Source organism: Pseudophryne corroboree, chromosome 8 (genome assembly GCF_028390025.1).
Source record: "Pseudophryne corroboree isolate aPseCor3 chromosome 8, aPseCor3.hap2, whole genome shotgun sequence".
Lineage (NCBI taxonomy): Eukaryota > Metazoa > Chordata > Amphibia > Anura > Myobatrachidae > Pseudophryne > Pseudophryne corroboree.
In genome coordinates this window covers 111,044,265-111,058,722 of record NC_086451.1, presented here as the reverse complement: position 1 = coordinate 111,058,722, position 14,458 = coordinate 111,044,265, and the positions used below count along the sequence as shown (strand labels likewise).

The 14,458-nt window shown below is 46.3% G+C and overlaps 1 protein-coding gene across 3 annotated transcripts in view; it reads right to left on the bottom strand.

The window, feature by feature from the left end:
* The window catches only part of ADGRD2 (adhesion G protein-coupled receptor D2), a 611,421-nt gene that overhangs the window by 452,441 nt on the left and 144,522 nt on the right, over positions 1-14,458 (bottom strand). For all 3 annotated transcript variants that reach the window (XM_063936865.1, XM_063936864.1, XM_063936863.1), the window contains exon 19: positions 5,446-5,561. In XM_063936865.1, the coding sequence (XP_063792935.1) occupies positions 5,446-5,561 (116 nt within the window). The remainder of the gene's footprint in view (positions 1-5,445; positions 5,562-14,458) is intronic.

Sequence of the window (14,458 nt, the reverse complement as noted above, 5' to 3'; positions counted from 1 at the left end):
GCTGTGCGTGATGCGCCTGGCCCGAAAGGTGGGTGCTCTGATCCGGGACACTGCTGGGGATTTGGGAGACAGTCATATGTGATACACAGGGACTGGGAGACAGTCATGTGAGACAGGGACTGGGAGACTGTAAGAGACTGGGAGACATCTGTGAGATAGTCATATGTGATACACAGGGACTGGGAGACAGTCATGTGAGACAGGGACTGGGAGACTGTAAGAGACCGGGAGACATCTGTGAGATAGTCATATGTGATACACAGGGACTGGGAGACAGTAAGGGACCGGGAGACAGTTATATGTGATACACAGGGACTGGGAGCCAGTTATGTGAGACAGGGACTGGGAGACTGTAAGAGACCGGGAGACATCTGTGAGATAGTCATCTCCTATATATTAGCCTTAGTCTGTGACTCTGTGCTGGCCGTAACGCTGGGCGGAGTCACAGGCACAGATCTGGGCGGCTGGATGCAGGGCAGGAACAGTCCCCTCCCTCTGTCCACCCATCCCCGCCCAGTCCCCTCCCCATCTCCGCCCCTTCCCCTCTCTCCCCCTTCCCCGTACACTCCCTGCTGCACCTGGTGGTGACACTGCAGCCGAGGACTGTAAGCGGCGCTCTCACCGCTGCCTGCCGCACAGTGTGGAAGAGAACCAACGCTGACAGCCGCACCCGCGGCACACACTCCACCCAACACCTCCACCCGCCGCACGCGGCCCGCGCCAACCACAGAATCCACCCCAACCACGGCACACAGCCCGCGGCATCCCGCACCCTCCCACCCGCGGCATCCACCCAACCCGCGGCACTCCCGCCCCCTCCCCCATTCGCGACACGCACCCCTCCCCCACCCGCGGCACCCCTCGCCACCCGCGGCACACACCCCTCCCCCACCCGCGGCATGCACCCCTCCCCCACCCGCGGCACGCACCCCACCCCCACCCGCGGCACCCCTCCCCCCTACGCCTCTCTCTTTTCTGTATGCCCTCTATATTGCCCTGCGTTTCTGCATCTGTTCTCTACCGGCTTGCGTATGTTCAAAGGAGTGCAGGGGTTAACGGGGCGTAGCCACAAACGACGGTGTGAAGAGCGCCCGTAGGGCGCGATGAATCGCCTAGTATATATATATATATATATATATATATAGCTCGCTCTCTCTCTCTCTATATATATATATATATATATATATATATAGCTATATGTACTGTACACACTGTATATAATTTTAGTTGTGTGCAGATGCACTAAAGTGCCAATCACCTCTGAGTTGGAAGCTGCTGGGGTTGGAGGTGATGGTGGTGTGTGGTGGTAGGTAGAAGGACCACAGGGTAAAGAGGATGTAGCATGTAAATTAGTTATTAATTAGCTTAATACAGTACAGTGTAGTCAGTGAAACCCAGGAGTGGGTGACAAATCATATACTGTACATAACTAACAAATCAAATATATCAGTAAATGCTTTTTAGCCTAGGTGTCTGTGTTGGTGATTAATCAGTGGTGGCGTGCGGTAGGAAAAATACAGTGCAGTGAGGTTGTGATGCAGGTATATTCTATTAGTAATAAATCAATACATTTCAATCAAGGTATTCAAAGTGGACCCGCAGTGAGTATCAAAACAATCAAAAAAACCTATTAAGGTAGGTGATTTAGGTGCTGGCCAGTGTCTAATAGAAGTGTGCAGAATATAATGTGTGTACAACACATACAACATTAAATATTTGACAGTACTCAGGGTGGGTGTGTGAGGGAAGTGTGTAGACAGGTATGGGTGTGGGGAGCACCGACGGTCAGTAGACGTACACTAGGGCAGTGGTTCTCAAACTGTGTGCCGTGGCCTCAGGGTACTTGCAGGGGTGCCCTGGGTTGGTGGTTCAGGACCAATTCAAATAATTTATGGTCACTGTAATAGACAAAACAAGTGCTGTTGGTTTCTAATCATAAAATATGTGGACAAACAGAAGATAATCCTGTCCCTCACCGCACAATTGAGCCTAAGGATGACGTATAAACACAAATTACTTAATGTAATATTTCTTTCTGAATTTCTTAATAAGAAACTTTTGGCCTAGAGGTGCCGTGAAAACAGTTCTGTTACTCAAGAGTGCCGTAACTCCCAAAAGTTTGAGAACCACTGCACTAGGGGAACACGTGTATAGCAGTGTTCTGGGGATAATAGCTAGACATTCGGCTTTGAGTGTGGGCTTGCGGTGTTGTGGTGCCTTGCTGATGTTAAATGCCGGTGGGTGGTATAACTTACAGTTGGTGGGAGATGCGTGCCTATGTCTCTGCAGCAGCCACTTATCCCGGCTTCCCTTAGCAATGAGCAACAGCCAGATAGTTCAGTCACGATCTCCCGAGCCATCTTCATGGAGCTGAGCTTGACTGCTGCCAGGGGTAGATTGGGATAGAAAACCAGCTGGGGAAAGCTCCGTAAGCAGCCCCAATGGAGGCTGGGTTTGCTGAGGGGGGCGTGATCCAGGGCTGGTTCTAGACCTTGTGGCGCCCAGGGTGAACATTTCCTTTGGTGCCCCCTTTTCCCCATTCAAAACAGGGACAGTGCGCGCTGATTGCGCATACCAAAAATGTAGGGGAGGGGCTTCACGAGGGAAGGGGCTTGGCCACAAAATAGTACCAATTCACATTACACCACACAGTAGTGTCCGTCAGTCACATTACACCACACAGTAGTACCCCTTATACATGCCAGGTAGAGCCCTTTATGCACAATATGCCAGGTAGAGCCCCTTTTACACACTGCGCCAGGTAGCCCATTATACACACTGCACCAGGTAGAGCCTATTATACACAGGTAGCCCTTTATACACATTGCACCAGGTTTTCCATTGTACATATAGCACCAGGTTTTCCATTATACATATTGCACCAGGTAGCCCCTTATAAACATTGCACCAGGTAGCCCCATATACACATTGCGCCAGGTAGGCCATTATACACACTGCACCAGGTAGAGCATATTATACACAGGTAGCCCCTTATACACATTGCACTAGGTTTCCCATTATACACATTGCACCAGGTAGCCCATTATACACATTGCACCAGGCAGAACCTATTATACACAGGTAGCCCTTGTACATATGGCACCAAGTTTTCCATTATGCACATTGCACCAGGTAGCCCCATATACACATTGCACCAGGTAGGCCATTATATACACTGCACCAGGTAGAGCCTATTATACACAGGTAGCCCCTTGTACACATTGCACTAGGTTTTCCATTATACACATTTCACCAGGTAGCCCATTATACACATTGCACCAGGTAGGCCATTATACACACTGCACCAGGTAGAGCCTATTATACACAGGTAGCCCCTTGTACACATTGCACTAGGTTTTCCATTATACACATTTCACCAGGAAGAGCCTATTATACACAGGTAGCCCCTTATACACATTGCACCAGGTAGTCCATTATACACATTGCACCAGGTAGGCCATTATACACACTGCACCAGGTAGAGCCTATTATACACAGGTAGCCCCTTATACACATTGCACTAGGTTTCCCATTATACACATTGCACCAGGAAGAGCCTATTATACACATTGCACCAGGTAGCCCATTATACAGATTGCACCAGCTAGCCATAACTCACCATCCGGCGCCTGTGGTTCCCTGGCTCTATGTTCTTCTCATACTTCTACCCAGCGTGAAGCTGAGGGGGAGTGAGTAGTGGCAGGAGGCAGCCAGCAGGAAGTCGCCAGGAGAGGGTTTTGGCCGGCAGCGTGAAGTGGACAGGATGGGAGGCGGCTGGCTGGCAGCAGGAAGTGGCAGGGGGCATTGAGATGCAAGTAGCAGATGGGGGCTGATGGTGCTGGTGGGGTGACTGCAGCCTCAGGCTGCAGTGCCCTTGGGTGCCCGCCTTGCTAGCCAACACCTAAAACCACAACTGGTGAGATCCCCTGAGCTGGACGTACAGCGACCCTCCCCACATCCCCCTCCACGTAGCCAACAGTCCAACTCCGCCAACAAAGCCCCTCCCCAGCCGAATGCACATGAACCGAGTGTGTCCACAGAGCTTCAGATCACCTGCCTGAACATAGCCCCCAGTGTGAGCAACCCATAGTCTGTGCATGCAACTAACCCCAGCATAAGCCCATCTGACCACACACACACAGAAAGCCTGCCCCTCCCACTCCCTACACACACACACACACACACACACACACAACACACACAAAGCCTGTTCCCCTCCAGCCCCCTTCACACACACAGCCTGTCCCCTCGAGTCACCATACACACACACTCACTCTGTTCACCCCAGTCCCTACACATACCCCCAGAGTGTCCCTTCCAACACACATACCCTGTTCCCCACAGCCCTCCCACTCTCCCCCATTTTCCCCAGTGACACTGACTGACTGAACTTTCCAGACACAGCAGGAGTAGTCAGATGGTTGTGTCTATGTTCCCTTCGTGATCAGGACCTGGAAGTGACATAACAAGAGGGGAGGAGAGAACTTCCACCCTTACAAGCACCTAAATGTTTTCTCCGTTCGTTTGAGGTTGTTATTTTTTTTTTCCGATGCTCCGTTGGACGCTCGCCACAGGTTACTATTCCAAATAGTTTGTGACATGCACCCAGGGGCTTATGGGAAAGGTCGTCTCCACTAAGGGAAACTAGACGCTACAATACCATTAAGCAAGCACCACTAGCCCGCCCGGCAGATGGGTCCCGGGACTGAACAAGCGGCTAAGTCACCCTGCGTCCCAGCAGGCAAGTCCACCGCAGGCTGACGCTGTTCTGCATGGTGGTGGGGAGCAGGGCCCACTGGGGAGGCACTTATGGCATGTCTCAATGTGACATCACGGCGCAGGGTAGGAGGAGAGAAAGCTTTCGGCAAAGGGGGGGCTTCTAACTGAGGCTTTCCAGTGCTACTGAGTTGCTGTGTAACAGGAAAAACATTTTTTTCTTGCTTCCAGCAGCAGGGGATCCTGTGGGCCTATTTTGATGGGGGAGGGCCTGGAGCTGCAGTTCCACCCACCCCATTGTTAATCCGGCCCTGTCCACTGCCTCTCCCCATCACCCACTGCTTTTACCTGTCGCTCACTGCCGCTCCCCGAAAGGCGGCAGAGGCGGCCCAAAGCAAATTTTTTGCACCTGGGCCCACCACTCGTAAGTTCCGCCACTGCTAGGGCACCCATGTAAGTGCCCTGGCACACAGTTTGAAAACCCCTCTCATAAACCATACATGTATATATTAGAGGATTCTGAGAAACTGCTAATAACAGATATACATTTAATAATATTTAACATAAAAAATATAGTATTCACTTTATCATCATGAAGAAGTTTAAGTAAAAGAAAAAATACTGCATTGTGTGAAATATGTATTGTGATGTCACCCAGGCAGAAAGATTCCCACTGATATTTAGCTTAATTTTGATAATTTTCATTTTCTCAGAGGTATAATTACTTACCAGACCTGTATGCCAATCTGCTTTTCTATGCTGCAGTTGGGTGTCAGCATCTTGGAGCGTCTGCGGGCGCTAGAAATTGTGACCATCACCACTCGGAAAAGGACAAATGTATTTACCTGTAAGGATGAAGAAGGTGAGTCAATTAAACTTTGCAAGTTTTTGATACAATCAACCTTATTTACTGGATATTTACTGTAATTCTATGTTACAGGTGGAGTATCCCATATCCAAATATTCCGAAATACGGAATATTCCGAAATACGGACTTTTTTGAGTGAGAGTGAGATAGTGAAACCTTTGTTTTTTGATGGCTCAATGTACACAAACTTTGTTTAATACACAAATTTATTAAAAATACTGTATTAAATGACCCTCAGGCTGTGTGTATAAGGTGTATAAGAAACATAAATGAATTGTGTGAATGTAGACACACTTTGTTTAATGCACAAAGTTATAAAAAATATTGGCTAAAATGACCTTCAGGCTGTGTGTATAAGGTGTATATGAAACTTAAATGCATTCTGTGCTTAGACTTAGGTCCCATCACCATGATATCTCATTATAGTATGCAATTATTCCAAAATACGGAAAAATCCGATATCCAAAATACCTCTGGTCCCAAGCATTTTGGATAAGGGATACACAACCTGTATTACCTTTCCATTAGTAGACCATACTAGTGCATGCGTACCTTATAAATTAAGAATGATTATAACTGTTGTTGGTCAAAGTTTCATGTCTGAAACATGTATAGTAGCTCTATCTGAATCTCTAGTGTTCATGTGAAAGTTCTGTGCTGAAGAAACGCTTTGGGTCTTGAACATTTTTATTCTACACTTGTTCCCTAGACCTGCCTCTGGACGTTAAGATTTTTAAGCAGTGATAAGAAGAGAAGTGAGCCAGTGGAGAAGTGCCATGGCAACCAATCAGCACTGAAGTAACATCTATAATTTGCATACTATAAAATTATACAGAGCTGCTGATTGGTTGATGGGGCAACTTCTCCACTGGTTCACTTCTCCGCTCTTATCACTGCTTAGTAAATGTCCCCCTTAGAGAGTTATGTAATAAGTTTAGACATAAGGGAACCAGTGTGGGATTTTTGCCAGATTGCCACTAGTTTAAACGTTATAAGGTTGTTCAGCAGGGATGCGCTTTGCATCCCGTCAATTGTGATGCCGGCAGTCATGTGACAGACGCCGCAATCCTGACACAGCTCAGGGGACCGGCGCTAGGACACCAACAGCCGATATCCTGAAGGTAAGAATCGCTGTAGGTATTAGATTTAGGGCCCCATGGGGTAGTGTTAGGCATTAGGGGGAGTTAGGCACTAGGGGGGTGGTTAATCGTAGCCGCCACCCCCCAAAATTTAGCCCTAGCCCCCACCAACCTAGATTTAGTCCTAGCCGCCACCATAGATTTCTTGACACTACTGCTTGTGATTCTTATTAGTTACTTCAAATCAAATAAAATTCCGAAGGGAAGGAAAGTCAGGTCAAAACATAGGGCCTGATTCAGACCGCACACCGGATCCTATTCAGTAAGCAGAATTTGCAATTCTTTGCCTAGCATGCTGGGGCCGCCCATCCCAGGGCAAGGCCGCCCAGCTTGCTAACCACCGCCTACCCTCTGCAACCCACATTAATTGTGATCGGGCTGCAATTAGTGCATGGTCGCAGAAAATAGGGAAGCCTCCTGCTGGCAAAGCCTGGCTGCGACAGCAGGAGGCCCGCCACCATCTTTTTGATCGGATCGGCTGCGTGTGCCGAAACGCTACATCTCCGCCTTGAAGTGGAGTGGTGCTGCCCCGCGAACACCTCTGCCTGTCAAGCAGGCAGAGGCATAAGCATTTACTGCAGGTCACGTGCAGTAAATGTGGGCACATGCGCAGGATGGGCCCTGCACATGCACTTGCTGGGTGAATGCATAAATTCCGGTTGGTTCGCGATTTGCAATCCAACCTGAGTTACGCCCACAATGCTACTGTTCACATAGTTGAGCGATTTATTTGCTGCTATATGTAAGCGAAAAGCCCTAAAAACTCCTACGGTACATGCATTACATAGAATGTATAGTACTAGAGTAGATGGCACTGTAGCAACCCAAAGTAAATTAATTGTCATTAATTCAGGGATTTAGATGTCTAATAAAAGATAACATATTAGTATAAGTATAGTATTTCTAATGTACTTAGCGATATTGCAACGTAATAGTAACACAACTGTTTGCCTTGGATCCAGAACAATTCTATATACTTCATATATAATATGTGGGTGGTCTTCAGTTTGCCGGCTGTCGGGATCCCGCCGCATAGTATATCAACGCTTTTTCTCCCTCTTGGGGGTCCACGACCCCCCTGGAGGGAGAATAGATAGCGTGGTGCATGTAGTGAGCCACCGTGCCCACAGCATGGTGAGCGCAGCGAGCCCGCAAGGGGCTCATTTGCGCTCGCCTAACTGTCGGTATGCCGGCATTCGGGATTCCGGTGCCGGTATGCTGGTCGTCAGGAGCCCGGCCACCGGCATACCCTACTACACCCATAATATGCCATAGAGGCCAGCCAATAATACAGTCACTTCTATCACTTCTCAATTTAGATTACAAGCTGGAGTGTATCCAGGAGGTTCACATCCTTAAAAAAAAAAAAAGTGAATGTCCGTATTCTGTGTCCGTTAGGTGGAAGCTATTATCTTGGTGGTTGTAAATACCTGAAGTACTGTATGCTGTTGACTTGTGTCAAAGTCAGAAAAATATCACGCTGCACGTTGCCATATAATCACCTCATGCGCGTGCCTGCTGCACGTGCACATTCTCTCCCGTGCGTGCGGATACTCGCAGCCGCGCATGGTGCCTCGGCCATGCGCTCGAGCGCGTGGTATGTGCATTTACGGTAGACTTTGTGTGCGTCTAGCGGGCGACTCAATCGTTTAATAATAAATCCATATAGCATGTTTTATAGATAATGTTCCCCTTAGTAATAACTGTAAGTTTGTTTAATGTGACTTGTTCACGGACTTGGGAATCCCTCTTTGTATGGTACGAAGGGTCAGACAGGGTTTGAACAGCTGTGTCTGATACCTAACTGAAGAGTATTTTAATAGCAACAATCCGGTGCTGGTTAGGTAAAGATTAATCGCTCCTGCGTATAGTTATGGCCATTAGTAGATTCTGGACATTTCATATATTTGCGATTCATTATCCATGCGGCGGGAATCCGGAGATTCCCACCCACCTGAGCTGTTTGAAATAGTCACAGCCCACCTGTTCAAACTAACCTATGACCTTTTGATATGATGCGAGGAGACATTCCTGTGTCCAATGAACAATGAGATTGTAGGTCCCTTTGTAGTACAGGTTGAGTCTCCCTTATCCAAAATGCTTGGGACCAGAGGTATTTTGGATATCGGATTTTTCCGTATTTTGGAATAACTGCAAACCATAATGAGATATCATGGTGATGGGATCTAAGTCTAAGCACAGAATGCATTTATGATTCATATACACCTTATACACACAGCTTGAAGGTCATTTTAGCCAATATTTTTTATAACTTTGTGCATTAAACAAAGTGTGTATACATTCACACAATTCATTTATGTTTCATATACACCTTATACACGCAGCCTGAAGGTCATTTAATACAATATTTTTAATAACTTTGTGTATTAAACAAAGTTTGTGTACATTGAGCCATCAGAAAACAAAGGTTTCACTATCTCAATCTCACTCAAAAAAGTCTGTATTTCGGAATATTCCGTATTTCGGAATATTTGGATATGGGATACTCAACCTGTATACTGTACTCAGTGTATATAAGATCAGCCAGCCTGAACAGCTCCCTCACTCTCCACAAACGGTTTTCATATTGACTAACTCGGAGCTGGTACCAGGCTGTGCTGCGATCGTTCCCAGTGTGTGTAAGTAATTCTCTGTGATTATCTCGCTCTTTGTCTGTATTGGCCACATTCTCTCTCTCTCTGTTTAGTTTAATATTGTAACGTTATTATATATTTCTGTCTAGTTATTCTGTTAGAATTATATGTTAGTCTGTAGTGTATGACTTGTAACTGTTTTACCCCTTTTCGATATAACTAAAAGCTTGTTAGTAAAGGTGTTGGATCCTTAACACGGTATTGTGTGTTCATTACATTGCAGAGGGTAATAGGAGCGCCTTGATCGCTCAAACAGCTTTAGTGTTAACAAGGTTAAGCAGTGTTATATCGCTACAGTGTTTCAGTACAAGGTTTACAGTATAAGAATATCCTTTCTGTGTGTTACATTCAAGGTTTACTGATTGTCATCTTGTGAGCGTCTGCGCCGCTCGTGATCTCCTCGTGGTCTCGAGCGTCTGCTACGCTGATAGCGTAGCATTACGGTAGTCGCTCGCCTATAGCGTGCTCGACACCACGCATTAAGCTGTGAGCGAGCGTGCCGCATGTGTGTCTCGATCACGGCCTAGCGTATGCTACGCTAAATACGTACCCTTACGGTACCCCATACGCGTACTGTGTCTCTTACCCATTATTGTGAAGTTATAAGGTAATCTAAATCAGCATTATCAATTGGCGGCTCGTCCGTCCTCCACATATCCGCACTAGCGAAAACAAACGTTATCTGTCAGCAAGGGCGGGAAGGCAGTATCCCTTCGTATCGGGATACAGTAGTGCTGACTAGATAAGCGTCTGTTTCGCTAGATTGAAGGAGTGCTGGTGGGATCCGGAACCGAAGGTAAGAACAATACGCTATTGTTTTTTAAAACTGTTTATTTCTGTTTTACGTACACACGCACGCACACAACTGTATCTCTTTTCATTTGTGTATTTTCACATATCACCTTCCTGTTTGCCATTTCACAATCGATAACGTGCTGAGAAAGATTTGTTGCTATTGGTAGTTAAAAGTTAATATTAATACGTAAGGAAGTAATTTGTAAAACACGCACACGGCTTGCCTAAAATACAAGGAAGCTCTGTGTGGTGTTCAGTAGATGATTACAATTAAAGGTCATTTACATTGATAAACGTGTTAGTTGTGTTACTGTGGACATACCTGGCTTGCGTACACGTGTCTCTAACAAAGGGCAGAACGAGTGTACGCGACGCAAGGGACGACGCACGGAGCGTATATTACGCAACGGAGCATCTGGGTACGCCCACATAATACAAATCACATGATAGTATTATTTTAAATAGGCGAAAAGGAGGCAACGCGATAATAGCGCAAGTCAATTTCAGTGTCCAAAATTTTAAGCTAATAGATCCTTCTCTAATTTGCAACTCATCTGAACTGAACTGTGTTACTGAATGAAAGGGATTTCTGCGCAGAAACGAAAGTAAAGTGTATATGAGGTGAAAGAGTGTGTATACATATATATAAGTTTCTAATTTTTGGGGTTTGAACCAAAGGAAATCATCGAGTTCTCGTGAAGGTACATACGTGTAAGTGACTGCATGGTGGCTTGGGAGGCATCCCTTGTTAAACATAAAAAAAAAAAAAGAGCATTAGAGTATAGCAGACCAGGAGGTCTACTGTAGCACAGACCAGGAGGTCCAGACAGACCAGGAGGTCCAGGTACAGCAGACTAAGAAGTCCGCTATAGATAAAGAGTAGCACAACACAAGAAAGGGTTGGTGCGATACCCATATAGGCCATTAAGCTCAGGCTGAAGGAATTCGCAGCCACAATTTTCGATTCCACTGGTCGCTCCGCACATAAGATTAGTTGCTTATGTGCAGAACGATTGTACCGCACGTAATTGTGTGCATTAGTTAGTAACTTGACCCAGTACCATTTGCATACGTTAGAGGGGTCATAAACGCTATTTGTACATTCTAACGTGATTTGTGTAATATTTTTTTATTTTAAGGGAAGTTCGCTAGTCACTTGGGAACTATCCAACAACCAATAGTTACTGGAAAGGGTTAAGTGCTCTTCGGATCACACCCACATGTTCCAGAAAATAGAGGTTCAGGTCGCAGGGGCCCTAGGTTGAGTACGCCAGCGCTAAGGCAGTGTGTGGGCGTATTGGTCGACGTGGGCGAGTGAGTGGAGTACTCGGTAAACTTCGCCGCCGGCCTGCCCAGGACATCTTGGTTTTGTAAGACCCTGATTTGAAGGTCAGAGGTAGTGAAAGCAACACCTGCAAGGATGGGGGCCAGTTGTTCAGGTAGGGGGGGATCAACCTCGGTTCGGGTTGACTTAGTAAACCGACCAATCGGGTCGGCAAGGTATGTAATGTGTGAGAAATACGGATCACACACAGAGGTTTTGTGCGATGAATGGGAAAGAATGACTGTGCACGATGGGGAAAAGTTCCCACGGGTAGGCAGTTTTAGCCCAGATGTGTTGCAAAATCTAAGGAGAAGGATATGTCTCATTAAATCTGCAAAGAGACGAATCAAACATTATGACTATTTACAGTTATGGCAGCAGGAGGGTGAAATACAGAGAGGATTGGCTCAGGCGGCTGGATCTAACCCTATCAAGAAACTGATGGCCACGGCGCCACCGCCACCATACATAACGGGAGAGCAAGTGGTCACAGAGAATGGCACACTGGTGAATGATAAACATGCACTTAGTAACTGTATAGATGTTAAGAATAATGTGACTAAGATTATTGATGCAAATACTAACCCGTGCAAGCTGTACCCTGTTTTAAACTTTTCCCAGGAGTGTGATCAAGAGGATGAGCCAACAACAATATCGGCACTCTCTCTAGCAGCCACCATAGCAGAAACAACAGTGGGCATGGCCCAACCCGTAAGATTAGCGTCAAAGCCCCCTAGCGGAGGGACAGGTGAGGTCGTATCATCTGGTAAGTACGGCACCATACACTATGCTGAAACCATTTCACCACATATTGTAGAATCTACTCAGAAGGATGTTATTGGACTTAATCCCGTTAGGGTAATAGCAGTGCCAAATGGGAAAACTGACACTTCAGGAATCACTCCTGTCAGAAACATCGCCATGCACTGCCCCTTTTCCCGAATGGAATTAAGAACAATGGTGTCTGAATTCCCTGATCCTAGGAAAGATCTAGCTGCTAGTCAGAAATACATTAGAGATCTAGGAAATACTGTGGAGCCCAATAACAAAGACTGGCAGATATTGCTGAGGGCATGCTTACCCTCCAATGTCGACTCAGCAAGATTTTTAGCTGACTGTAAATTAGATGAAGATGTACCCCTTACGGATGTGTACAACCAAGATAATGTAAAGAGAATAAATTTACAGTTAAAAGAGTATTTTCCAGCTGTTGCCAAATGGAATAAAATTTTTCCATCAAACAAAAAGAGGGAGAAACAGCTGCTGATTATTTTCATCGGGCACTACAGGAAATGGCTAAGTATACAGGCATAGAGACATTTCGACAAATGTAAATCATAGAGCAGTAGCAGTATCTGTGTTAATGGAAGGTTTAAAAGAAGTATTAAGGACAAGGGTACAGACCACCCAACCATGTTGGCGAGGTCTGTCGGTGGCTACTTTGAGAGAGGCCGCTGTTGATCATGATCGGAATATCACCAGAAACAGGGAGTCGCAGAGCGATAAGTTAATGGCCGTAAGTATACAGGCCCTGACTACCAGGCAACCTCTGTATAAATCTCCGACCCCTGTGGGTAAGTCAAATGTGGTAACCTGTTATTACTGTCATAAAGAGGGACATTTTGCACGAGACTGTAGATCAAAGAATGCACAAAGATCATACCAACCCCCTAGACAACGACATGACACACGAAATTGGGATCAAGGACCGCAGAGACGGAGTTATGAGCCACACGCAGGGGAAACAAAAAGGTATCCCCCAAAAAGAGACTGGCAAGTCACTGATAGATCCCATTTACCCCCTTCACAGGTAATAGCTGCCAGCGCAATACAGGGAGGCCACCACGCACCATAGGGGCGAGGCCACACCTGTAATCTGCAGCCAGTGAAATTAATTGCGAACCTTGGAAGTGAACCTGAGGTCACAATTGATGTAGCTGGTAAATCTCTAAATTTCCTTGTAGATACGGGGGCGGCCAAGTCAGTGATAAATTCGACCGTGGGCATGAGAACCACTGGTAAAACAATTCCAGCCATGGGAGTAACAGGAGTAGTACAGCACTACCCTTTAAGCAAACCCGCAGAGATTACGATAGGGCCTTTGCATACCAAGCATTCTTTCCTGCTGGCTGCATCGGCTCCGACTAATCTCTTAGGGAGAGATTTACTGTGCAAAATGGGATGCGTCATATACTGTACTCCTGAAGGTGTGTTCTTGGATATACCCGAAAACCACGCTCAGGAAGCGCAAGATATGCTAGACTCCCCAACAAGATTAATGTCACACACTGTTATTATAAATAGGTGTCCGTCCAAGGTAGAAGAAATGATTTCCCAGATACCGGAGTCACTTTGGACCAAAGATGGACAAGACACTGGATTGATGGCAAATGTAGCCCCAGTAGTTGTGCAAGTAAAAGATGGTAGGATAGCTCCAAAAATCCCACAATATCCTCTGAAGCCAGAGGTGGAGTTAGGAGTTTACCCTGTAATAGAGCGCTTGCTACAACAGGGCATTCTGGTAAGGACGTCCAGCACTGCAAATAGTCCCATCTTCCCTGTTAAAAAGAGTGGGGGGAGGGGTTACAGATTAGTGCAGGATCTAAGAGGGATCAACAAAATAGTTGAGAGTCAATTCCCCGTAGTGCCTAATCCAGCTGTCATCCTAATGCAAATCCCTCCCACTGCCAAATTTTTCACTGTGATTGACCTCTGCTCCGCTTTCTTCTCGGTACCTCTACACCCTGACAGCCAATACTTATTTGCATTTACATACAGAGGAGTTCAATACACATGGACTCGCTTACCCCAAGGTTTCATAGACAGTCCAAGTATTTTCTCACAAGCTCTGCATGATTGTTTACAGTCTTTCCAACCAGTGAGTGGATCAGTATTGATACAGTACGTGGACGATTTACTACTGTGTTCAGATTCATTGGAAGCGTCCCTGAGAGATACGAAA